At 39.6% G+C, this 25,617-nt stretch overlaps 2 protein-coding genes and 1 long non-coding RNA gene across 3 annotated transcripts; 1 reads left to right on the top strand and 2 right to left on the bottom strand.

Moving 5' to 3' along the window:
* The first annotated feature begins 29 nt into the window (after positions 1-29).
* On the top strand, positions 30-2,302 carry LOC129588100 (S-adenosylmethionine mitochondrial carrier protein-like). The gene is made up of 8 exons (XM_055482163.1): positions 30-271; positions 411-567; positions 711-826; positions 1,049-1,150; positions 1,329-1,421; positions 1,480-1,614; positions 2,021-2,094; positions 2,162-2,302. The coding sequence occupies exons 1-8, from the start codon at positions 242-244 to the stop codon at positions 2,262-2,264; spliced, it is 810 nt and encodes a 269-aa protein (XP_055338138.1). The 5' UTR covers positions 30-241; the 3' UTR covers positions 2,265-2,302.
* Positions 2,303-2,386: 84 nt separating this feature from the next.
* LOC129588180 (uncharacterized) lies at positions 2,387-3,484 on the bottom strand. Its single transcript, XR_008690447.1, has 4 exons — positions 3,277-3,484; positions 3,101-3,181; positions 2,668-2,841; positions 2,387-2,588 (listed from the first exon to the last, which is right to left on the bottom strand). It is a non-coding gene; the product is annotated as an uncharacterized LOC129588180 (long non-coding RNA).
* A 1,779-nt stretch (positions 3,485-5,263) lies between these two features.
* Positions 5,264-9,461, bottom strand: LOC129588089 (uncharacterized). Its single transcript, XM_055482139.1, has 5 exons — positions 8,811-9,461; positions 8,264-8,396; positions 7,124-7,266; positions 6,704-6,842; positions 5,264-5,804 (listed from the first exon to the last, which is right to left on the bottom strand). Exons 1-5 carry the CDS (start codon positions 8,860-8,862, stop codon positions 5,264-5,266), a joined length of 1,008 nt encoding a protein of 335 aa, XP_055338114.1. The 5' UTR covers positions 8,863-9,461.
* Positions 9,462-25,617: the final 16,156 nt, after the last annotated feature.

The raw sequence follows: 25,617 nt of genomic DNA on the forward strand, positions 1-25,617 counted from the left end.
GGGGGTTGCTACCATTTGTTTTGATTTCGACATCAGTCGAGATTTTAGATTTGAAAGCCGGATACCACTGCCGGAGTGATGTTTGCATGAAATTTGAGAAAAAATCATTTTTAATTTCAGAACGATGAACGGTTTCGTTGACTTTGTTAATTAATCACTTTTGGATTCCACAAATGGATGGTTAAACTGGAATGTATTATGTATAAAGTGAACACTGGATTTCAACACAGATTTCTTCGTTATGTCGAGCTATCTAGTATCATCACTCGTGGTAAGCAGCCGTGATCTTAATGACTTAATCATTCTGGCGAAGCCAAGTTGCGCAGGTTTTTTTAGTACGTTCATACCTGTAACGGTCCATTCAAACTTATTTCAAAGCACTGAAATCTGTTGACTGGCAATTTTGGTAGGCTGGCGCAGCCGCTGGAACGGCTGTGGACCTGTCGCTCTTTCCACTGGACACCGTTAAAACGCGATTACAGAGTGCACAGGGATTTTGGTATGCTGGAGGTTTTCGCCGGATTTATGCCGGAATAACTCCTGTTATAGTGGGATCGGCACCAACTGGTATGAAGTCTTTAAATTAAGTGATAGACTTCGAGTATCGAGTACGAGTGGTACATTATTCAGTAATTATTGTAAGTGCATGCGAGTAATTTTTAGCTTACAGTGATTAGTGATTACTAACCGTTACTTGCTCTTTTTTTCAGCTGCATTGTTTTTTTGCTCCTATGAAGCTACGAAACGGGGAGCAAGTAAGATATTTGGCCCTTCACAGAAATCCGAACCCTTAGGTCATATGCTGGCAGCTATGGTCGGGGAAGTGGTAAATCTGATTCCTTTTTCGGATAAAAGTAACTGAAGATTATTCCGGCGCATACGAGTATTTATATTGGGTGTAAATTTAATAGTACTGTAAATTCATCGGTATTCTATGTGAGGTTACCGGATCGGTGTGGGAAAATATTAGTTTAATTTTCTTCATTCATTTGTTTTTTTTAATGGTGAACGCTTTACGCTTCTTATCAAAATATGCTCAATTTTACAGATGGCCTGCCTCATACGTGTACCAGTTGAAGTTACGAAACAAAGGACCCAGGCTTCTCAGTTATCTAGTTTTGAAGTATTGCGAGGCACGATGCGCACGGAGGTACGTTCATATTTTTTATTAATAAACACGGTAAAACAAATAAATGCTTGTATTCTGTTTCTAGGAAATAAAAGTTATAAACCGGTTTCTATTGACCGACAATAGTATAATAAAAAGCAGCCCTTGCGCTGTCGTGGGAAGATACAATAGTTTCGTTAACGCGATTTTTTGTCCACAGGGATTTCGTGGCTTATACAGAGGATATAGAAGCACGGTTCTTCGAGAAATTCCTTTTTCCGTCATTCAATTTCCCCTCTGGGAATTTTTAAAAGTATGAAATGCAAAAGGTACGTTCATGGTACCGATTCTGAATCTGGATGCTGTTCCAGGGATACGTTCAGTCGAGGCAAGAACAGGATATATTTGCCTGGCAGTCAGCCGTGTGCGGCAGCGTAGCCGGTGCAGTGGCAGCGGCAGCAACCACTCCTTTAGATGTCGCCAAAACCAGAATAATGTTAGCCGAGGTAAGGGATACGCTCCGACTAAGCAGTGAATGTACTGGCCGAGGTGGTCACAGATCAGCGTTAACTCGTTGATTCTAACTTTGTGTGCGGTAAGAACGTGGGACTAACAATTTTATTTTACCATAATTTTACTAACGATTCGACTCTTCGATCCAGCAGAATCTTTTATAAATCGGTAATCCACAGTAATCGTAGTCCCTTGGCACTGTATGGTATATTAAGTTTTAATTACTGTAAAACTAGTGTTCGTTAACGTTTGCCTGAACTTGGTTGACATTTTGCACATTACAGTATAAGACAAAAGCTTAAACCGCTGATAAATTGTTTACGTACAATAACGTACTGTATGTTTTAAAAACTCTACCTAAATAGCGGAGCATATAAGTGCTTGCATTCGTGTTATTAGCGCCAGTCTGTCCAAGCCAGAGGAGATGTTGCTTTAGTTCTTCGAGATATTTGGAGTCGCGAAGGGTGGAAAGGGTAACTGCACAAAGATCGGCGCAAAGAACTTGTTACCTGTTTTCCAAGTGACGATTTATGTTTTTAGGTTGTTTTCTGGTGTAGTGCCTCGGGTGACGTGGATTTCCGTTGGCGGTTTTATTTTTTTAGGCGTTTACGAAAAGTTAAAGCCATGTCCAGTCATTACTTAGATGCCTTAGTTTGAAATTGACTTGAGACCAATTATCTGAGTGTATAAAATTTGATTTTTTTAAGAATTATTTTGTTGTTTCTCTTTGGCAGTTTTATCATATGTAGTTGGATGATACGGGGACACGGTTTGTTGTGATATGTACATAGTAACTGCAACTGACTGACCAGTACGATTACTGACCAGTACGATACCAGTACCAGTACTGACCAGAGTGCAACTGACCAGTACGATCTGCGCTAATAATTTGCCAGATCAGATCTGAGTGCCAGATAAATTATTTGCAAGGTTTTCTTGTTTTTCGACGTCCTCCTCCACCGATGCGCTGCAACGAGACCGCCATCAGATGACTAGTACCGCTTTTAACATTAATGCTTTCTGCAGTCTGGCAATTTCTCAATTACATAGCGCGTTCCCAGATCCTTCGCCATTTTCACTTCTTTCAATTTACGTAGTCGATCTGTTTTGTGCTCTTGCGGCGCTTCGATCGACATTTTGCTTTGTTTCGGCCGGCTGCAACTCCGAGATTTGTTTCTGGATTTACTTCTGGATGCTCGCTTACTTCCACATCGACTGCTCTGAAATTTAAATTAGCGCGGTTAGCTAAATACGTACATGCATCAATGCAGGCCACATCGAAATTAAAAACAAGGAGTGTTAGCACTACTCGCTGCGCCATTGGTGCCAAATTACGTATTTTATAATAAACGTCTACCGTAGAACATCATTTCAGTTATGTATCTTTACGCGCATCTTTGTATTGTATAGATTTTTAAAAAATTTATAGGTAGATAATCTGTGACGTTTTGGTTGGTGGTTCATCTAAACATGACTGACCTTACGCGATGCCGATCGGCGACTGCGGTTTGATCGGCTCCTTTTCCCGTTCATTCGATGCGGAAGTTTGCGTAGACGGCGCTATGTGTAAAACAATGTTCCTTTACATGGTATCAAAAACCGGAATTTAGCGCTTGACACGTACTGATATGGCACATGTTCGTAAATTTGCCTACCGAAACCCGGGATGTTGAACGCGATCGTGAACACACGGCGCTTCGAGACATTGCTGTAGTCCAGAAAACGTTAACGTTGCAGAGAAGTCAGAATTAGGACTTTCTAAGTAGAACAATAATAATAGTTAGCGTTATTAATTCAGTTCCAGTGTACGTAATAGTACTTCAACAACTAATGAATTACTTATTCTGGTTCAGACCAGATGTCCTTTGGATGGACTTGCATCCAGTTTCCAAGCAATACTGGTATACGCTTAAATTCTGAACTTGAGCTTCCGTTTCCGGTTATTTACAATGCGAGTAAGTACTTAGTTTGCGAAACGATTCATATACTAAATTTAAAGTCAAAATGTGGTTGGAGATTAATTTAGCGAATGAATATTTTGTGGAAGCCGTACGTAGTAGCCGCCCATGTACCGATACTAATTATAACTGTCGATCATTAGTGACGAAAGACTGAACGTTGTTCTAAACAGTAAAATTATAAGTAGTACAGGTGGCGGATAAATTTTGTCAAATTATTACTAGTATATAATAGTTTTTAAACCCCTGTTCGAGGACAGAGTAAAACAGGTCGGAATTCATTGTGGTCGGTAAGTATTAAAACTTAAGGTGATTACAAAAGCTTTCAAGTTAGCAAAAATAATCATGACTAATGGTCACTATGTGGAGCAGGAAATTCATAAGATTTATTTCTAACTAACAGTAGCCGCTACTTGAGGCATGTATCAATACGGCTTATAAGTTTTAGTAAATGTTTTATTGTGGTCCTGCGCTTCATGCTCGACATCGTGTCAAAAGCGTAATCACCATCGTCTGGTGTAGAAATCAATAATGAGCTTAATTGCAGATTAGCGGACCCGATAAAGGCTTTTGACATGTTGCACCATTCTGTGCCATATCTAACAATTTCGGACAGGTTTTCACTGATTTGATTCCATAGTCAATCCGATTTGCGTTTGAAAAAGGTCATTAACGGCTTATATTCTCGTCAATATAATCGATTGCATTTGCCGGCCTGTGTGTGCATGCACTATATGCGTATACTGTGCGCATGAATTCGGCTACTTTCTTTGTACAAATGGAAATATGTCCCCGCTGCACTCTGGGCGCCGGTCAAAACAAAGCGCGTTCTAACAATTTTTCAATTATGTAGGTTGCAGCATTTGTCAAGCAGGAAATTGTTCAGCATCGCTTACAATTGATTGATTAGTGCTTTCCGAGTCGATTATGGCCAGGGATTCTTAACTATCTCGTTGATGAAGTCAAAGGTCAGGAGTACGATAGGCTAACCACATGTCCTCCAAGCAATTAGATTAAACTTCCGCTGCCAGTCCCCAGTGCGCGACTGATTCATTATTCCGCGGTGAGATCCCTGCTGGATCTTTTTCCACCATACAAACCACGTCTGCACTACGCGGCATATTACACATATCCTACTCGTAGCTGTGTATCTGTGGCATGCTTCTGGGAACAGTTCTATTACTTAATTGTGCTGGACGAATTAAGCACAGCGCGAGTCGTCAGGCAAAAAAACTGACAACCCTGATCCACGTCATTAATAAAAATGCCACCAGTGTAACGTTAATGCCGCAGCAATAGCGACGGCTGTCAACGAAAACCATTTTATGACAAATGGAGGCATGTAATTTGCGACCGGATTATCCATTTTTTGAAAAATAAAGTTTTGTGTTGAGTTTGCCATGCCGGTATATTCTCGAACAATTTTCGATCAGAATAGGCGATAATTAAAATTTCCTAAGGAAAATTAGGATTACTCCCGGACGAATATTTTAAACGAAATCTCAGGAAAAACATACGCGGCGAATCACATTGTTTTTTTTATTATTTATCCACTGCCTCTTTCTTTGGTTTCGTACAGCAAAATCGCATTCTCAAACAACTTAACGGAATCGCCAGCACGAATAGCTTAAATTTACCGGAAATGGGAATACCATCAGATAAATTCCAGTTTCCACAAAGGGATCTAACAAAAAACGTGTCCAAAAGGCCAAGACGAAAAGATTCTCAAATGCCATAAAGCGCACCATATTAATAAAAAAACTTTGAAACCGGAAGTAACAATTTGTACACCTGCTGCACCGCCACGGGTACCGGAAGCGGCAGTGCCCTGCAGACTGCCGGCGGGTGTAACGCCCGCCCCACGATGGGGCGGTGTGGCCTTACTCCGCGAACGACCTTCGCCCTTTTTCGAGCCTTTTCCCTGACCACCGCCGCCCCGTGATGGCCGCGTGGGCCGCATCGTCGTGGTGGTGCTGATGAGGACGGTTGTCAGATCGTCCTGCAGGCTGACCTCGCGCAATCCATCCTCCTCATCAATCTCCACAACGCGATTATTCGAATTGGTCAGTTTATTCCCAGCGGGGAACTTCCTGCAAGTTGATGTAATCAGAGAGCCAACGGCCTTTTCCGTGTACGTCCGCAGAAATTCGGATGCGCTCTTGCCGTTCTCGCCGCAATGTTGAGATGTCAGACCATATGCACACTCCAGAAATCGATGCAGTGCTCTGTCGAAGATACCACATAAATATATCGTTTGTGTAAGTCAACCGAAACATCCGGATTAGCTGGTGCACTTACTACAGATCGAAACGCATGTAATAATCCGTCTCAAGTTATTTATACATTTTTACATAATACTCATTAACTTTTCTTCTCTTCAGTGCGATACATAAAAAGTCGCGTCAATCGCGTAATGAAAAAATACTGGATGTTTGGCGATTAGCGACGATGAATATTGCTGTTGGCAATTAATTGCAGCATGGGTGTATTTTTTTGTCATTTTCTTATCTAGTACAAATGCGTTATAATTAGAACGATGTTTTCAACCTTTATAATAAATCTTTATAAGAATGTCTGTGCCGACATCATTGCCTAAATTATAATGCTTATGTATGGCAACCCTGCAATTATGGTGTTTTTGGTATTAGTACATATTGGAAGAATATATGATACTAGTTACTACTCTAAAAGTGCTAATTATAAATGTTCTCTTATTACACATTTCAATACGTAAAAAAGTATAAAGGAATGTTTGAAATGGAAAAAATGTACCAATATAATCACTGAGTAAATATTCAGATATCGTTCACAAGCTTTTAAAACGTGCTATTTTGCAATTTGCTTCGCTGTCCATAAAGCTGGCCGCTATATATCGTTTTATGCCGCAAATGCCAGTAACTCAGACTCTGGATCAGCAATGAAACTAGTTAGCTTTTATGGTGTAAACGTATCAAATGGGTAAATTTGCCTTATTGAGGAGAAACAGGAGCTGATCCGGTTGCTGCCGACAAGTGTACAAAGATAGCTATCGATAGTTACTAAATCGAGGAAGAAATCCAGCGGCACCGCACACAACCGGCATCCCATTCAGTGCCGGCGTTAGGGCATCAACAGTTAAGCTTACCCACACATCTGCGATAGCTTATCCTGGGTTTCGGTGGCCCGGTTTTGATTTATTGTTCCAACGGAAGTGCGGAAAGCGCCACCACATTCCTCATACTGCGGAGCGACACTCCGAAAGCAATCAGCATGTTGCAGGTACTCTGCAAGCAGGAATATTACCAAGACAGCAACACAGCACACAAATCACCGCCAAAGAATTACAGGGCGTTGAGATCATCTACACACGTAATAGTGACGAGTTTGAAGTTGATTTTGACGTGACAAATGGATTAGAAATCCCCAACTGGACGCTTTTATGCAAACAGCAATCAGTACAAGTGATTGTACTTGCCGGGCGGAAATGAAAGATTTGGGAGAATCAATGTGGAGATGCACTTTGTCCTTATGCGTACCGCGCTGTGCATATATGCCATTCGCTTACCTTTACGATATTCGCCATCAGTGCATAATCGCTTCATAACTTCCTCGACGCCTGCCATATTCTCCTTGAATAAAATCCTCTGAGACTCTTGGAAACATTTTGCTACAAATCTGTCAATGCACTCCATTCCTTGATTGAACAACCTGCACATTAGAATGTGGCTTTTATTATTAATAATGCAGCCTTCTGCGTTATTATAATTGGGCATGCGACGGGCGCAAATGGCTCAAACAAAATCGAAAGAGCTACTCTCCATCAACAAGATCACCAAGTTACTATACTGGAGTAATGTTTGTCTCCCCAGTTTGTCTGTGTTGAATGCACTACGCAACATGTATACCTGTATATAATCATACGATCTGCACGCAAACTGTTATTGCTCAATCCTTATATTAGGAGGCGTTATTCAGTGTAATGAACACTAATAATTTGAAGTACGCTACATATTATATATAAAATTGTTATCTATGTTATATATAAAATGTTATATATTATAATGTTATACATATTTTGAAGTGAATGGAGATGTTAGTATGTATGGATAACTGATGTTATATATAAAATTGAAGTACGCTTCTGGGGGTCCTAAAAACACCGTTATGTATACAATTTTATTTTCACGGTGCTTTACCAGGAAGTCTTTGTATTCGTGCAGGTACATGCACTTCCAGCTAACGCTTTTCACAGTATAGACTATAATTAGTGTCTACTTTGCTTTGCTATGAAGAACAAGTTGGCCGAGCGAGTTGCCATTTTAAATTAACGTTATGTAGCAGACAGTTCACAAATCTGTTATTAACAGATGATCTTCTTTGTCATTGTAACGTTAACAGTTTATTGGAATGACGCGCTGCCTACAGTACATATATATCGGTATCTCTGTAACTATTCACTTACCATTAATTATGTAAAAGAATTATCTAAAATTTACGCGACTACAGTCTACAGAATAAACCATTTCCAGCCTGTAAACGGAAGGGTTTGTAAATGAATAACTGAAAAAGTTCAGGCTGTTATTGTTTCATCGTCCGCAACAAAATTTATTAAGTTGTTCAAATCGTTGCACCAGTAGCATCAGAAGTACATCTAGATATAGCGGTATTAAAACCAATTTTATAAGGGCAGACTATTATAACTTACTTGCAGACTGTGTTCAGCTGTTCGGCGTTAGCTGCGAACCCTATTGTAGCATTCTGCATTATGGGTTTCACGTGCTCCATACATTGCGTTAGCTCGCTCTGGTGACAGTGTTCGGCTAGGCATTTCCCACAAACTATAAACACAATAACACAAATACACTGACCGAATTGACCATCCATGGAAAAATTATCCGTAGTGAGAATAACAAAAGCCGCGGTTTACACGAGTACAGTGGGATGAGCGGCAACTTTGCAATGCGTCCTTTGTAATTTGCTAATAGACAGGACATGGCTGGATACAAGTAGCAATAAAATATTATCGATGGCCAATTGTCGATATTGATATCGATATTGATGGTTATCTTACAATGCGGTGTACATATGTAATTGAGCAACATATATCGCCGGATGTGAGCATTATTCATGATACGCTTATGTAACGGCAAATCTTGTCGCTACACACTCAGAAAAACGGATTCCGCACGTTTGCAGTGTCAAGTAGGTAAAAAACATTGTGTTTGTGCTAACATTAGCTTTACCATCGCTACCTGGTTCTGTTAGCCAAACACAAACTATAATTCCAAACATCAAGGCGTTCATTAGGGATGAGCATTAGGCAACGGACGGTTTCGGCGGGTAATGTATTGTACTGCACAGTGTGCGGCGCTCAGAGTGCGGCACGGAAGCTGCTAGCTTTCCCATCAACCCACTTCACGCAACAGTGCACGGCACTGTAGAAAAACGGTACAAAAGTACAAAATCATCTAATACTGATTAAAGGAACATTTTGATAACATGACGCTGCGGGATACGGTGCAGGTATAACATGATCCGGCTCAACGTATGCGTATAGGGACTGAAGCATTTAAGCTAGCCGGCATAAAACAGAGCCGTCTCTGCACACAAAGTTTTCGGGTAAAGGAAAATTGGCACTGACAGATTGCCGACGGCCAAATGGAAAAAAGCACAGTTGTAAAAGGGGGGATTTAGTGGAGAGAAGCCTGTGCGCGCGCCTAGAGTGGCAATGGAGAGAATAGAAGCAACTGGGAATTTATCGGTGGGAAACGGAGGAAGAACATTTGATGACAATCAATATATAAGTTGCTCTAAAACGACCTTCTAGTTATAGGCCACTAACTCATTCTTTATACAACGAATAATACTGCAGTTTGTGGTGGGTGAATTGCGCGCAATGACTGCCCCACAGCCAGAATTGCCGTTTCCCAAAAGCCCGGCGCATATATATGGAGAGAAGTATATACACTGTGTTACATATATAGTACAGCAGAATAGGAGATCATGGATGACAAGTAGCAAACGGCTTGGATAAACGCGCGCTCCACAGTCACCGCAATGCCGCAGTCGCTCCTGAATAAATGCATTGAATTATCGGTCTCTTAAAGCGGCTTGTTTAAGTCTTGTCTTCCCACTTTAACGGTTTATCATACATGATTGCTGTAAGCATACTCGTATTCCGGCATGTGCAAACAAGTGCCGGGAATATTTTTCATGGGAACCGGCAAGGGCGGGAGAGCGAGGAGGATATATACTTTACATTAAGTAGAGTTAACGTAACTGGCTCGCTGCATTTCTTTCCGACTTTTTGACCGACAATCGCGGTGCCTCCTCTCCGTACTACGCCCGACCAGCCAGATTGGTACCTTTCGTCACGATTCACTGGCGCTGGATAGTTATCAGTTCCGCTCTTTCGGGATAATGTTTCGTCACTATGCATCAACGAACTCAAAAGCAAACAGTGAACACTGTATTTTTCCGTGCGCTGCAGCAGCCGTTTAGAGTATTTTGGCTGCTGTATTTGTTCTTAAAATTGTTTCGCCGCTTGTTCGATATGTTTGTAGTGATGGAGTAATTTATCGATTCATGTTACAGTTCGGCATTCCGCTGTGCGCCACTTCAAAGCCAACACTTTCCACTTTTCAGTTGCATATGGAAATTATACAATATACAATAATAAACCAAAACCTCTACAGCCTCTCTAAAACGAAAAATGTATATTTTGCAATTGGATAACAAACTCATCCATTTTTCCACAAATACCAAATATATTTAGCACTTTTGTGATATGGCTGGCAATGGCATAGCCGCGTAATTGCATACAGTTATCTAATCAAACGAAGTGTGTATTTCGTATGAAAACTACACAACAAATTATCGGACACAACAAAAATTGTCTATGTGCTGCAATGCCACCTTTCTACTCGCATTTCAATGCAGGCGCTTTGTTTTGATGATGACGCTGTGTTCAATAAATAATGCAGTGTATTTGACCACAACAATTAAGCGATAGCGGTGCCTGAACTAATGAAAATTTTAAGGAGAAATGTAATCGCACTTGTGATATGGAGCTATAATTATATGTATCTATATTATGTTACGTACTAAGGCCATTAACTGATCAAGGAATCGTTGTTTATATACCAGTTGCCGAAGCCAAATCATGAGTTTTTCCAAAATGTTAACGACGAATAACACTTATCACCTTTTATTGCTGTTATTGTGTAATTTTATATTACTTAAATTAGTGTCTACTGCGCAAGTTGTTTTTACGTGACATGGCGTTTGCCCAGTAGAAATCGTTAGTTACATACACGTTACGTGCAGAGTCTACATACTAAACTAAAATTTCCCTGAGCGAATCCGCCTTATACAACAGCAGTACAGGTTAAGTTGTAAATGTTGAGAAAACAATAAATTATTATATCCATATATCATATTTGTGTTGTTCTTATGCACCGAAAGTGTATTCGAATTTTTTGTACAACTCATACTTACGAAGAGGAATTTACAGCAGTTTTGGGAGTAATTACAAAGACCCGAAGTTTATACCGTGTGACCGTGCACTCCCCGTTTAAAAAGTAACCCCTGTGTAAATAACGAGTAGTTGTAAGTTGGGAAAAATATTTTGAAAGCAAAAGTGTTGGCCGGTAAGGAACCGTCAGACATCGAGCTGACTGAAAGGCATAAAAAGTTCAAGGAGCATTAGGGATTTAACATCTTATTGTAAACATGTTGCGGTTTGCTCTGAATGTTGGGTGGGGATACAGTAGCCTATTCAATGCTTCATAAAAAAATCAATGGCTTATGACATGTTAACGTCACGCACGCAGTCAAGCTTTCTATCGCCCCAAAATTTTGCTGGATACACGCGTCGCACCCGGCATATTGGGCATGAGATTATCGTGTCGATGGGAATTGCAGTTAGTTAGGCTGACATAGTTTACAATCTGCTGTTGCCAAAAAAACGATAGGAAGAGGATTTCCATATTGTTAGCCAATCAGCCCCTGTCTGCCTAATCTAAGCGCGCGCGCCAAGCAATAACAAACGGACAACTTATAAAATAGTGATAACGTCTTTTAGAAAGGCACCAGTTGTTGCATAATGGTTAATGCTGCGCAAAGAAGTGGCCAATCGATCTTCCTTCAGAAAGCAATTTATGTCTTGTCCGTTTCTCCAGACATTTGTAGCATCTGGCTAATGACCTGCGTGATATGTATATGTTCCCTGCATGCCATCCTGTACTACACAAGATTTGTCTGGTGGATTGTGGACGCCGATCAGCAGAAACACGCATCCGCTGTACGCGGTCACTGCATGTGTCTGGAGCATCTCAGCGCATATATCCAGTCCAAGTCACCCCGTCCTTGACGAGTAATGATTGACAAACTACCTTACGGCGTGGTCAATCCATGGTATTGCATTCATGAAACAAATATATAATGCAACTTCTTAAACCTAAAAAAATATTGTACGAGAAAATATGCGTTCAGGATTTCTGGACTATTCAATCCATGTTAAATCTCTGGAGGTACTTGATAATCAGTCTGCTACCTGATAAGAAATTAACAACTACTAAGCTAATATAACTGAATTACATTACTTGAAAAAAAAGCTTTTCTCCGGTATGCTAACTGCAAGGAAGTCAGTAAAAATCAGTAAATGAATCAATTTGCAAACTTAATACAGTTATATGTGTTGCAAATGCTTTTACTGTACAATTTGGTGATGTCTTCGTCCGCCTACGAGTATTTTAGGGTATCTGATTAGTATAGGTATTTTTCTTTAACAAGGCTAAGCTAACCGTGTTTCAAGTGCATAATTACACGAAAGAGCCCACAAAAGAACAAATAATTTAGATGCTAAATGCACAAATGAGATTTTTAGTTTCTGTGTACTAATTCGCCGCCCACAGGAAGCAAGTTGTTACACCATGGCACTGTTACTTTTAAAGTAGTGCGCGCTTTTCCGGAAATTTCTGCTTCACTGTCAGTTTATGTATCAATTTAATTGAGTTTCAATTTAGCATTGTTCAAAACTCAGCATTGTTCGTAAACGTTTTTTGATTCGCAAGTTTGGAATAGCTTAATGGCTGGAACTATGTATTGTACGTACGTTATAGTATTCACAAAAAAAGGTTAAATGTGGAAAATCTTTTATTCTGTCTTTACAGCTTACTCCTTTATAAATTTTATACCTTCCGAAGTTCTGATTATGCTGCACATTGCATGACAAAAAGGTACAGGCCTCATATGCCTTGTGCACACCGTTATTGATTTAAAATTATAATATACTACAAAAAAAGGAAAAGTATTTTTCAAATAGGCTTTTTGTGAATAGTGTAGTTCCAGTTTATTTAGTACAATTTTACTATGGGTAACGATTAAAGAAAACATTCAAATATTCCTCGCTCTTTCATGACAACTCTTTTCGTTTGCACAGTATGTATAGATATAGATGCAATATGTAGGGTAATGTGTATAGTACCCGATCCGAAGGCATGATTTCGTACGCTCGCCTAGCGAGCACAAACGGATACAGATTTCGAGCACCCAGCGGATCGCTTGGCGAATACGCAAAACTGTTTAATTCAAAATGGCTATAACTTTATTCTGCCATTATGCACGACAACTTCTTTGGTATCAAAAATCTTCCCACAATTTTTCTCATCTTTTGACGCATTGGTTAGCAGGCTTCATCCAGAATTAGATCCTGTTTTAACAGGATCTGGTTCTGGATGAAATCTTTTGTTATTACAGGACAGATTCATAAGATCTGTCAACCAAAGCGTCAAAAGATGAAGAAACATTGGGAAGATTTTATACCAAGAAGTCGCATATGGCAGAATAAGTATAACCATTTTAATCAAGTTGCGTATTCGCCAAAATCTGTATATCCTTGCTCGCTAGGTGAAATCATCTTGATCGGGGTAGATAGAAAGAAAGCACAGCGCTACTCTACTCAAAAAAACATACAGTAGCATGCCTATATCGTAGTGTTGTGCTTTTACGTAAACTAATCTACATAAATGTGAAATTATAACAAAGTAGTCCTCATGTCCTAAACAAAATGATGCTTCCTTAACTTCATTTACCGTATAATGCCAGTTTTCCGGTATATAGTGCATTCAGCAGAAACAAGTTACGATCATGAGCAAACTACAATGAAAAATACTAATTTACCGATGATGTTCTTCTCTCGAACGAAGTTTGTGCTATAATATTTGAGTGCACCGTAATTGCTTCTATTAACACACTGTCGCGGCTGAAATAACCAATAATATCAGGAAAATCCGCTTTGGTTTTACACGTGTCCTATAAAAATTAATGTATTTTGGGTTTCAGAATCTATCGCAACTGGGGAATTCTGTTTACCGACGCAGTAGTATCTGTAAACCGGCGCTCTGTTATGACCCTGAAAATAAATGACTGAACCACAATGCATTTAGTGTCTACCAGAATAATAACAAACGTCTGGTGTTCCATATATTATTCGAATTTGTTTCTTTATAAATTTTAGACCGTTCCTCTTTCCGTGGTCCATTTAGCACGTTTCCACTGAATATCAGTTAAGAGATTAAGGAATAACAAATTTAGGCAGCATACTCTACAATTAACTATGTAATATGTACAATGGTTTACCGAAACACCTCTTCGTAGCATCCGGATCCGATATGTACGTATAATTAAACGGGGAAAGCCACGAAAGAGTTTGCGCGATTGTTTTAGAACATCATTCTGCAGTTTCTTATTTAACTGTACAAGCGCCACACATGTACAGGCGGCGTGCTTGTAGCGTCGTAGGCTTTTAGTCTTTCAGTGGACTTCAGCGCAAAAATTCTTGAGCGTTTTCTAATATGTAATGCCCAACGCAGTACAACTGTAATAGACCTTAGGGTACAATTTCCGGTCGCTCTGGTGGACGGTGGTCCAAATTTGCAAATTGATTAACCACATCGATTCCTAAAGACCATTCGTTTAGGACCTTGCAGTTTCGAATATCCCGAAGCACTACGGCTGGCTAAATATAAATCGCTGTTATTTTGCCGCATTAAAAAGTCACTACTCCTCATGTATAAAATGGTATTTAGCCTTGTCCCTTACGGCGAATTATTTTTTAAACTTCGCGACCAGTTTGCTGCCGTTTCTCATTGTGTTGCAGGCAGAACGCGCCAAGCTACCGCCCTGGACGGACATCCTTACGCAGTGGACCCTTCGAAGACGTGTTCCAACGGACGGACATTACTAAGTGAAAGGAGTTTCGGATTCCTTCTGGCGCAGCTTTGGAACGAATTAAAACTCCCCAGAGAGTCTTACTCAAGCATCACCTGCTTCAGCGACAGTGTGGATCGTATCAAATGGACGGAATTAAACTGGACCAAACGCTTCCTTAATGCTAAGCATTTTCCTTTATTGTAGATTTCTTGTGTATTGTTCTTTGTTTTGTGCAATGCAGTGCTTTCATTATTATGGAAGCACATTCTTTTGTGGTAGTCTACAATCTCGAGCAGGGTTGTCCTGATTATTGTAGACATTAAGCTGAATAAACAACAACAACACACGTTAGCAACTTTTTTGGAATAATTTCCGGTTCGTATGCACAAGGCCACAGACGTCGCCACCTGAGACGCCTCTCGCTGCAGCCTGCAGTATGATGCAACCTGCAATTTTATACTGCAACCGCTTTTAACGTTGTTTTTACCGGGAAACTCAAACTTCGCGGTTTTGGAGACTCAAAGGACTCAATGGCCTTACAATTAAAGACGCAAAAACAGAATACGTATAACCTGGTACTGCCCCCGTGTTTGTAAGACTAGATCGAGCCCAATGATTCCATCTATAGATGGAACCATGGACCCGATGTATAATATTTCTGTAGTTGAATTACTGATCTGGTTCATTGTGAGCTTTAATTAGAGTACCGTACCGCAGCAATTACAATAGCGTTACTATACAACAGCTGATTACAATTTAACAGCGGGCACACTACTTCGCAGTTAAAATTAAATTTGCAATTTTTTGTTATTTTGATGGCTACTGCCTGTTAAAAGATATTACAGTTAGCATGCTCTCTTAGATTATTAGTTAAATTTTAAACTTTGTTAGGCCAAAGCATGGGCAAAACGTTCATTTCTCCCGGCTGCACACAACCCAAACAAACATTCTTCTGTTTCTTGGGAACTTTTTAATCTTCAGTACCTAGTCACAGGGTACTGGTACGGAATCGGATCACATTAATTTCACAAGAGACTCACTACTGGACCGCACTCGGAGCAGGTTTTTGGCTAACTAGGAGAACATATATCCAAAGTTTCGGATTATCGACATCGTTCTTTGATCTACAAAAAATCACTCCTCCTTGTACTCGATATTTAAGCCAAAATATGTCCAGTTGATGTGACCAGGAGAGCGCATAATTCGGTAACCCTACCGCACGTGAGCGGTGAGAAAGTTCTACCGGCACTTTTTCAAGTACTCGTACCGATAGATTAGTACACACATAATTGTACTTTTATTAACATGCAACTACCAAAGTGACAGCCAAGCTGCCAGAAAATACTGAATATCGGGGGCCAATCATTTCCGATCAGCCATTCTGAAAGTTGAAAACACAACGTAATTATACTTACGTACAGAATTAGTGTATCTGTACTTGTACGTCACTATGTGCAAACGGGCTATGTGGATTATGGCAACTGCCAGACCATAGAACTTGCAGCGAATCCAGCATTTTACGATTATGAACGAATAATGGTACCAACGTGTACGCACATAACAGTGTATTATCGTGGCTACCATAAAACGGAAGGTACAAAAAAATTACGCAAAAGCGGAAAGAAGAATCAAAGCCTACTTAACACTTCGGAGGAAACTTCTTATCCCAAAATAATAATCCGTACAGAACCCGTGTACATGAAAACGTTTTTTCTATGCACATGAAAAATTTCAAGATACTTGCATAGCTGGTTTTAAAAAAAATCACACTTCGTGCTACGTGTACCAGTACGTTATTTGCCGTTTGGTATCCTGTAGCGTTTTCAGTGGCGTTTAACTGCAGTTTGTTACTGTTTTGTGCGGAAAGATCTCCATCATGAACGTAAGTAACCTTATACTAATACAGTACAGTTCGTATAACTATGTTGAATGCTGGAATAACAAAAGATTTGAGTTTATACAATATATAAACAGTTAAGCACGTTCGTTACAGACTTACAGTTGCATGATGCAATATAATCGAAAGATTATTTCTGTATTTTTCAAGGTTTTTGAAGAAAGTTTTGACTCAGATGACGTTCATATCAGAGCGATGCATTTGCTGAGGCATTGAATTACATGTTACAAGTTGCAATTACATACTAAATAATGTGTTCTCAGGATTACTTAATTATGCATGGTAAAGACATGAAATTTAGAGTAGGAAAGACCCGTACCTCGTTTACTACGGATATAAGTTGCCGCAGTAATATCAGTATGTTATGCGTATACTTGTACATACGAAGAATAATAATATAGATATACTGGTAGATATACATTTATGTATAAATAGCCTATATACCGTATACGCGAAGTGTGTTGTTAATAAGTAATATGAGCGTAATAAGTAATAAGTAATCCTACATAGCCAGCGGCCAATTTATAATAACAAGTTTAATGGGCAATAGCAAGTTTAATGGGCAATTTGTAATTATCAAAATGAAATGTAGTGCAGAAACTTTGGGTAAATACAATAAAAAAAGAATGGTAAATTAATCGCAAATCGGTAAAGTCTGCAAATGTTTTACTACGGACAGGGGCCGTACATAGAACAAAATTGCACGATCCGACGTACCGGCTACATTAAAGCTAACCATAAAGGTTGCTGCTGACCATGGGCATGTAGATTCACTACCCGTAGGTTGTTTCACATGCGCGAGTTAGTATCCACAATTATTGTATTCCCGAAACATCTGCACCTCATTCTTGTGTAGGCATATTATACGAGTAGTCAAAGAGAATCTACCCGCATCGTACATGCACTTTTGCGGTTAGATAAAATTAACGATGAAACCCATGCCATACGAGTACAATAATAAGCGCTCCCTACAAAAGCTTTATAAAGCTACCGACGATCCGAGGACTCTGCACTGCGATAATGGCCCTGCACTATAGAGGTCCAGCGTACTTTGTACACATCCGTCTGATGAAAATGAATTGGCGGAAAATGAAATCAGGGATGCATTTTCAGGCACCCTTCAGTTGATTCGATTATGGACCTAATTGACATTGCATTAGTGTTATGATGTGCCCTTCAACTTTTGAGTGCCGTAGCGCCATGTGTACTGCCACATCGTAGAATCAGTCAGAAGTGCCAATATTTCTAGTTTTCGGTACGACTCCGGGATATTAATATGCACTAAAAAATGAATTTGATGTATACAGAGAGTGAACATAGACGATTTCGTCAAAGAAAGTCGTACTTTGAATAAGTATATCTGACCTGTTCGAACGAATTACTACAAATTACAAAATCTGTATAACTCTCTATACATTTTCAAGCAAGCTTTAATTCTAGAGCACCTAGATGGTACATATCTCCCACGACCCGTACAAATCTATAGCGTTAGGATAAAAAAACTAAACGCCCTAACTTAATTATTACACCAAGAAAACAGCGGAAAGCGCGCACTCTCAGCACTACAGCCGTCTGACGATTTGATATTTGTAATTCAAAATCGGAAAGAGCGACATTCCCCAAGGAACGCCTATTACGTCTCTAAAGCCGTAAAATGATTACCCAAAACGCACCGAAGTCTTCTCGTAGAGGACCAAAAAGTTAATAGACAAGATGATATTCTGACAAATAAATCCCTAATCACCAATTTTCAAGTATCATTTATTCAAAAAGTTGTACGAATTCAGTTGACACTTAGGTATGTACCTAAGTGTATAAACCATAAATTTCGGATTTCTGACCGTGCGAATCAGCTCATCGTATTTTTGTAAATTTACTGTTTTTGCGGTGCGTGCCGCATCAAACATTTTATTTCGGTATAGAATGGGAGGAAAAGTTAATAAACCTAACCAATACTTGCGAAATAAACCGATAATCTCCTTTTTTTCACGCGTTTTGGTTAGTAAAAATCTAAAGCTTTCGTTGTTCTGGCTATTGTAAATTAAACCTCCAAATGAAAAATTTAATTTTATGCAGAAAATGAACAGTATACTTTGTTGTTACAGTATTCAACCCAAATTTTTGCTTTAATAGCATTTGATTGAGTACAAGCAAATTGCCCCAACCCGCCGACATAATAGGCAATGTATGAGTACTATCCTACTGTACAGTGTACTGTATGTAGCGTATCAGAACATCAAAAATCAGCCTATGCAGCTGACCAGTGAAATGTTTGCGGATATTCTACAATGAACAAGATATGTATCATGCTTTCCTGCAACGGCGCATTTAATTGGCGGCATTTGCACGGCAAAAATCATATCGATCCTCGGCCTGGCGATAATCTGTTTTTTTAGAAGCTTTGATTTATAGGTCACTGCGGATCAAATCAATTGTAAGTGGCGTAGCAATAAGCATTAAGCAACTTGGGATAAGCAAAATTCGGACACGCTTATAGTTCGGCTAAGCAAACATTGGCAATGCAAGTGCCATAAACCTTGAACTTTTATGAAAGATTTTGATATGCATCTTAATGCTTATCTATTAATATAAACATGGAAGCAGTAGAATGGATTCTGTGCTGTATTCTGCAGAACGAAGCGTACTGAAGATGGGAGATAGCTCGGTAGTTATCCCATGGACCGAATAGCAGGTCGCTGTCCGCCTTCGATTTCTAACAGATCGCTGCTTCTGTTATATACCCATATGAATTGCCCATGCATGAACGAACAAATTAGGCTGTAAATTCAAATATGAGATCATTTCACATCGTTCAATATTGCGGCTGCTTCGAAAGCTGCTAGGCCGATCATATCGCCGGATTAATCTTCTGTGCATATTCTCGCGATGCACAATTGTTATGTTAAGGATAAACCCGATCACTTAGAATGTATGCGCGATATCTTATACGGTTATACCTAATAACCTAAATGAGCAGTAACAGATACCTTCTCGTAACAAACAGTAGTAACGTACCTACTCCCGCATGTATATAATATTGTGTGCCATTGTGTGATACAGTACAATATAATATACCTATTTGGAATTTACCGTAATTATCGGATTATAAGCTCCCCCCGAAATAGAAGCTCCCCCCGTAATTAGAGCCCACCCTTAAGGTCATTTGAAAATTATAAGCTCCCCCCGAAATATAAGCCCATGGGCTTAATTAAATGCTATATAGCCCATGTTAGCGAATGCCAAAAAAGTTTGTTTGAAAAATTGAAGCCCCCTCCGAAATACAAGCCCATGCCCGTAATTGGAGCCCACCCCGTGAGGCGTTTGAAATATTTGTAACCCTGGGGCTCTAATTCGATAATTACGGTAATCATTACGGGCACAGCAGGGAAATCCAAAATTGCACTCACATTATAAACATCCTTACACGCGAAAGTTCTGTATGTTTTTGTTTGTCCGGGAAACATAAACATTTGTCGCCATCTGCGTTCATCCGTGCAAAAAAGCTGAAGTGGACTGTAAACAACATTTAGCGATGAGCAGAACTACTACAACAGCTGATTGCCGCAATATCGATCGGAAATGGACTTTTCGATTTACACCTGCTGACCTGCGCCATTTTGAGTTCAGGCAGCTAATGCCTCATGATCGCAGTAAACTATATTCCTTAACAAATAAAAAAACCAAAAATCAATAATCAAAACACAAATTAATTTTAACGTTCAGCTTTGCATACCGAATTCAAAACGTTAAGTCTTCCAGTGGTCGGCCTGCTTTTAACTCTAACATAACGAGACTTCATCGCATGTGGAATGCTAGTAGATTAATAAAATTATTACAGTTAACGTTAAGCGCATACCAATATGCTGTATGACAACCACCACGAAACTTTTGCTGATAAACCATAGTAATCGTAATGCTTGAAGTGCAATCTCAACTCGAATTTCTAACCTGAAAGAAAGTTTCTGCAATATTAATATTAAAGATTTTGCAGTTGTTCAGTATATACTCGTACGTATACGTACAAACGACACCTGCGAATGCTTGTAATCATAATTGTAATCAACAGAAAACGTTCAGCATGATGAACACGTGTTTTCTAAAATTTAAAAGATTTTGATTTGCAATCCATCCTTGAAACATAGTACGTTTTGCTAGAGCATCAGTGTAGCCACGTTAATAATACAGAGGAAAAGGAGCAGTCACCCACAATTGCTATTGCTCTAGAACCATCGCCACAAATTTGTCAAAATTTAATTTTGACATTCAGTTGCGTATCCTTACGTTTTTCTCGGTACAGCGAAATGAATACGAATTTTCCAAAAATAATTTTATTTACACATTTTTTGGAAATGTGTATGACATCGCGATGATCGGTGTTATTACTTACGTAATTAAATAAGAAACGTGATCTTCCCTTGCCTAAAAGGGCACATATGTAACCAAATTGATAGTCTGCGGTACGCTAGACTATCAGGTTTACAGTGATAATTAGAGTGTTTACGCCCTACAAAGTTTCAAGTCTCAGCTCACAACTTCCTAATGGTATTTATATTAATTATTTATAAGGTATTTATAGTATACGGATGAATAGCGGTCAAAGCATCTGGCTTGCGAATCATCTGACTTATATGATTATTTAATAAGTTTCTCTAAGTTAAAGCTAAACTTAGCTAATGATTACGTGCTCCTTTAAAATTTGTGTGATATCTTTCCCCATATTCCAGAAAAGACAAGCAGTTAACACGATGCCGTTCGTACATACGCAGGTATTCAGATAAGGATGGAAAAAATTGAAGTGGTGGCGAAAGGATATGCTATCGGTACTGCCGGCATACGAAAATGCCGGCCGAATGCTATGGACAAACAAATCCCTTCTTGACGCATTGCAAAGTAAGCAAATAATGATAGAGAGTATTTAATGTATAAACACATTATCAGAGTTTTTTGGCACTTTTTGCTGTCAAGCTTACCGGTAAGTAAGACGCAGACCACTAACTGTGATATGATGGCAAGACGATGTGGCACGGGAGAGACCCTATAGTGCATTCCATCAAGACCCCGGAAGCCTCGCATTTCAAATTGTCTATACAATCCAGTTCGATTTAGCCCGTTAAAATATAGTGCTGCTTTCATTAGATAGGGAACCAGAGAGAAATCCGCTCATTAGGCAAATGATACACTTTGCGGAGAGCCGATTGAGGAGGACTGCACAGAACATTGTCACTTCCTTTGGCTGCTCGTTATCATTTGCGGCTGGTTTAAGTCATTCTTTTGCAATCCGACAGCTCTTTTCGGATCAAACTTGGGATATCTGCAACAGATGCACTCATGTTAAGGCGCGCATGCAGTTGAACTTATTGTGGCAACTTTTGTAAAAGTTAAAGTTAATAAAGCGATTAATTTTACCATAACCAGTAACGGCAAAAAGCAGTTGTTAACAAAACATAAGCAGCACTACGTATACGTCATACGACACTTATTGCGCAACGGTGATATACGACAATAGTAAATCGTTAAATTGTTATTACGCTCGTGGAGAAGGCTAATCCGGAAAATTGGTCGGTAGCGGCTGACGGAGAAAAAAATCCTCGATCATGAGAATGTGCTTGAGAATCCCACAACAAGATAGTAATTCCTCTTTGGCCAGCACAAGAGTACTCCCCAAGACGGGATCATGAACAGTAGGAGAAAATGCGCAATCCCAGTTAAGTAATAGGGAAAAACGGCTCACTTGACCAGCAGGCTTAAATACATGTGTTGCAGCATGCCCATGCTGTGCTGGCACTTCCGGGCCCAGTGCACACTGCACCCCATAAGAAAGAAGCCCGGTAAGGTTACTGGCGAGCGACCGACCGACGACGACGATGGTGTTCTTTGAAAAGCAAATTGGGGATAAAGCCAAGAAAATCTCTTAATGGAAACTTGTGTTCAGATTGTCCAATGCTTATCCCTAATGCCGACTAATTTTGCCAGTAGTAGGTCCCTAACGGACAAACTGCGGTGATAACACACTCACGTCCGATGGGAATCAGATAGATGCCGACACACACTGGCACACGCAGGACAAGCGCCGCGCGCACTACACACGGCTAACCACTATGAAAGCAGTTAACTCCCCGTCGTTTCGTTACACGAAATTTCCCAAATGAGCCTTGTGATGACGAGGAATTATACAGACACGCTATACTAGCCGCGTATGCTGTCGTATATAGGCGGAGATGGATGTGATTAAGTTATATGGTTTCACACTGGATAATCCCGATTGCCGCTGATAGTTGTATAAATAAGTTACAGGCCAAAAAAATATCGGTACACAATCTCATATGCCGGTACACTGCGAATCACAAATATCATTGTGAATACTTTGCGAACTGCGATTTATACAAGCATATGTATTACAAGTGGGGTTTCTACAATGGCACTCATGTTTTCACCCGGAACGGACAGGAAAACAAAGCTGGATCCATTGAAAAGCGACTTGAATGAAAGTACACACACATATGACATAAAACTATCGACGCACAGTAGAGATCGGATGTTGGACTGGGATTGCACAGGGAAAAAGTGCCTTGTTTCGCTCCTGTGTATAACGCTAAAAAAGGATCAACGCAGCACTTGTGTATAATTCACTCGGGAAGAGGATTATCCACTAACCTACCCCGAAGGCTTTCCGGATTCAAAAGCGCCTGTCCTTTGTAAATTTGCCGGTGCTTTATCCCCAACGACTAGAGAAATGGTCCTGTATGTGTATGTATCGAACATTCTGTATTGAACATACATTATAATTCCCGATCGGCGTTGGATAGTTGTAATCAATAATACGCCGTTATGCTGGTAGATATTGCTTATATGTATGGTCGAAACCCTCACAGTCAGCGCAAAATTGCGCTTCTATTGGACGGGCGGGATGTGCATTGTATATTCGGTATATGGTCAATGTGCAGATAATTGGTTCTTTCAGAAGCTAAATTTCATTTGCGAGTTAAAAAAGAGTTCGTCTAGGTTTACTGCATTCGATTACATTCCATGTCTAAACTTTTGGATAAGATTTGCGCATGACATGGTGTTGTACACAAGTTTAAAAAAACAAATATCACCGAAACCGGCTAAACGTGCACCACCAATATGGACGACGTCGCTGAACATTCCGGCATAAGCGATAGAAGTATATATCAATTTGCGATTTTGCCTCACAATATACTTTCATCTAATTTGTAAGAGATTTTAAATATATAAATTTTGGCTTCCATTTCCACTTTAAGGTAGTCTATAAATTTTAAACCTAAAACTCTCCCAGTTTTGACCCTTGTTAAATTGTTTTAATAGGCAACAGCCATCAAAATAACAAAAAATTGCAAGCGCGGGCCCCTACCCTTGTTAAATAGATAAGTTACCTGAAAATTGTTTTGAAAGGATTTAGCTGTTTAAGGGAGTTTTTTGTTTAAAATATGCACAAAATTTTACAATCATGGGAGTTTACAATAATTTTATAGATAAGTATCAGTCAGACTAAAAGATCAGTCGATTGGGATAGTCGCTGTAAACTGTATATAACTGGAAAATGGAAATCCTGGAACGGTTTTGAAATGCAGTGTGGACAGATTTTGCTCATGTTATGCCTAACTAACCAGTGGGAGAGCGCATAAGTGCTGATTTATATGCAATGTTGTCCCACCGTAGAACAGAGTTCAAAATTTCCTTCTTGTTTATTGATGTAATGGCGGCAAATCGACAACATCGAGCTGTTAGCCGATGTAGTGCTTTTCGAATTCAACAGTGATTTCTCGAAATATGTCAGTTTGGTTGTATAACATTCCATCTCAAACGCATTGACCAGATCATCGGTAGCTAAGTAAATATTGCACAGAAAATTCTTAATGGACTACTGTGTAATTCATCAAATACAACAACTCTTGCGAAATTTGCATCACATTTTGACCCTGATGAGATGCCGGTATATCAGAAAACGTTTTATATATGGCTCAGTCTGATTCGGCTTTTTCCACGGAGCAGCTCGTAAAAAGCAAATTGTGTATTTGGCAGTTCGAAAGTAAACAGAAGTCACTTCAGAGCAACCTTCGTCATTGTCGGCGATATGTCGAACGGTGATGTAATTGTGGGCACTTATTGAAGTCTGCAAATAATTAATAAAATATACATAAATGTTGCTTGTAATATCAATGTATTCACATATTTGATTGTGAATACGGCTTGTTTTAGTTTGTCGAGTATACCAGAGAACGATGAAGCGTTCTGTTCATTTTTTTGCAGCGGTACTGGCATGTCATTTCAATATCGCAAAATAAACTGCAGAAAAGAATGCTGTTTTTCTCTTATAATTCTTAGGCACGTACACCAAGAAGATTTATTTTTTAAAATGTAGTCGGCGTCGGTAAAAGCATCAGGCGGGCTTAATACTGCCTGATTGCGCAGTTGTAACCATAATACGTTCTATGAGCGTGTAATACAACATCTGCAGCGTACATGCAGACGTAAGTGCAGTATGTTTGCAGACATGTTGTCCAGAACTTGTCAATAGCATAACGAAAAGGTGGTTGCACAATCGCTTTAATTTAATTTGCGAGCGCGAGAGCAAGGGATCGGTCCGCAAATTATTTTGCCAAATGGATTTTTACTAATCTTCCCGAAATGATTAATCTTGTCTCCGGCAAAAGTGCTCTTTGCTTGGTGCGTTTAGCCATAACTGTTCCCAAACAACAATATTGAACAGGCGACCAGTGCATGATTACGTGGTCGGAAATCGATAGGATCGAGGATGAGAGTCGGATAAAATGCGATGGTACGTGTGCTGAGCAGCCAGAGAAAAAGTTGTCAACTTAAGAAGCACTGAAGCAGGCCGACCAAAAAATCTCATATAGCTGGCGAAAAAATATGGAGCAAGCGCGCTCAAAAACACGAGTTGTCCTTGCAAATTTTTCGACAGGAAA

Source organism: Paramacrobiotus metropolitanus, unplaced genomic scaffold, assembly GCF_019649055.1.
Source record: "Paramacrobiotus metropolitanus isolate TYO unplaced genomic scaffold, Prichtersi_v1.0 Parri_scaffold0000028, whole genome shotgun sequence".
NCBI lineage: Eukaryota > Metazoa > Tardigrada > Eutardigrada > Parachela > Macrobiotidae > Paramacrobiotus > Paramacrobiotus metropolitanus.

Coding starts and splice junctions, on each gene's coding strand:
- LOC129588100 (XM_055482163.1), top strand. CDS start 242: ATGTCGAGCTATCTAGTATCATCACTCGTG. Junction 1,151..1,328: donor GAGGCACGATGCGCACGGAG/GTACGTTCATAT, acceptor TTTTGTCCACAG/GGATTTCGTGGCTTATACAG. Junction 1,422..1,479: donor CCCTCTGGGAATTTTTAAAA/GTATGAAATGCA, acceptor ATGCTGTTCCAG/GGATACGTTCAGTCGAGGCA.
- LOC129588089 (XM_055482139.1), bottom strand. CDS start 8,862: ATGAACGCCTTGATGTTTGGAATTATAGTTTGTGTTTGGCTAACAGAA. Junction 8,397..8,810: donor TGTTTGGCTAACAGAACCAG/GTAGCGATGGTA, acceptor TTGTGTTTATAG/TTTGTGGGAAATGCCTAGCC. Junction 7,267..8,263: donor CAGCTGAACACAGTCTGCAA/GTAAGTTATAAT, acceptor TCTAATGTGCAG/GTTGTTCAATCAAGGAATGG.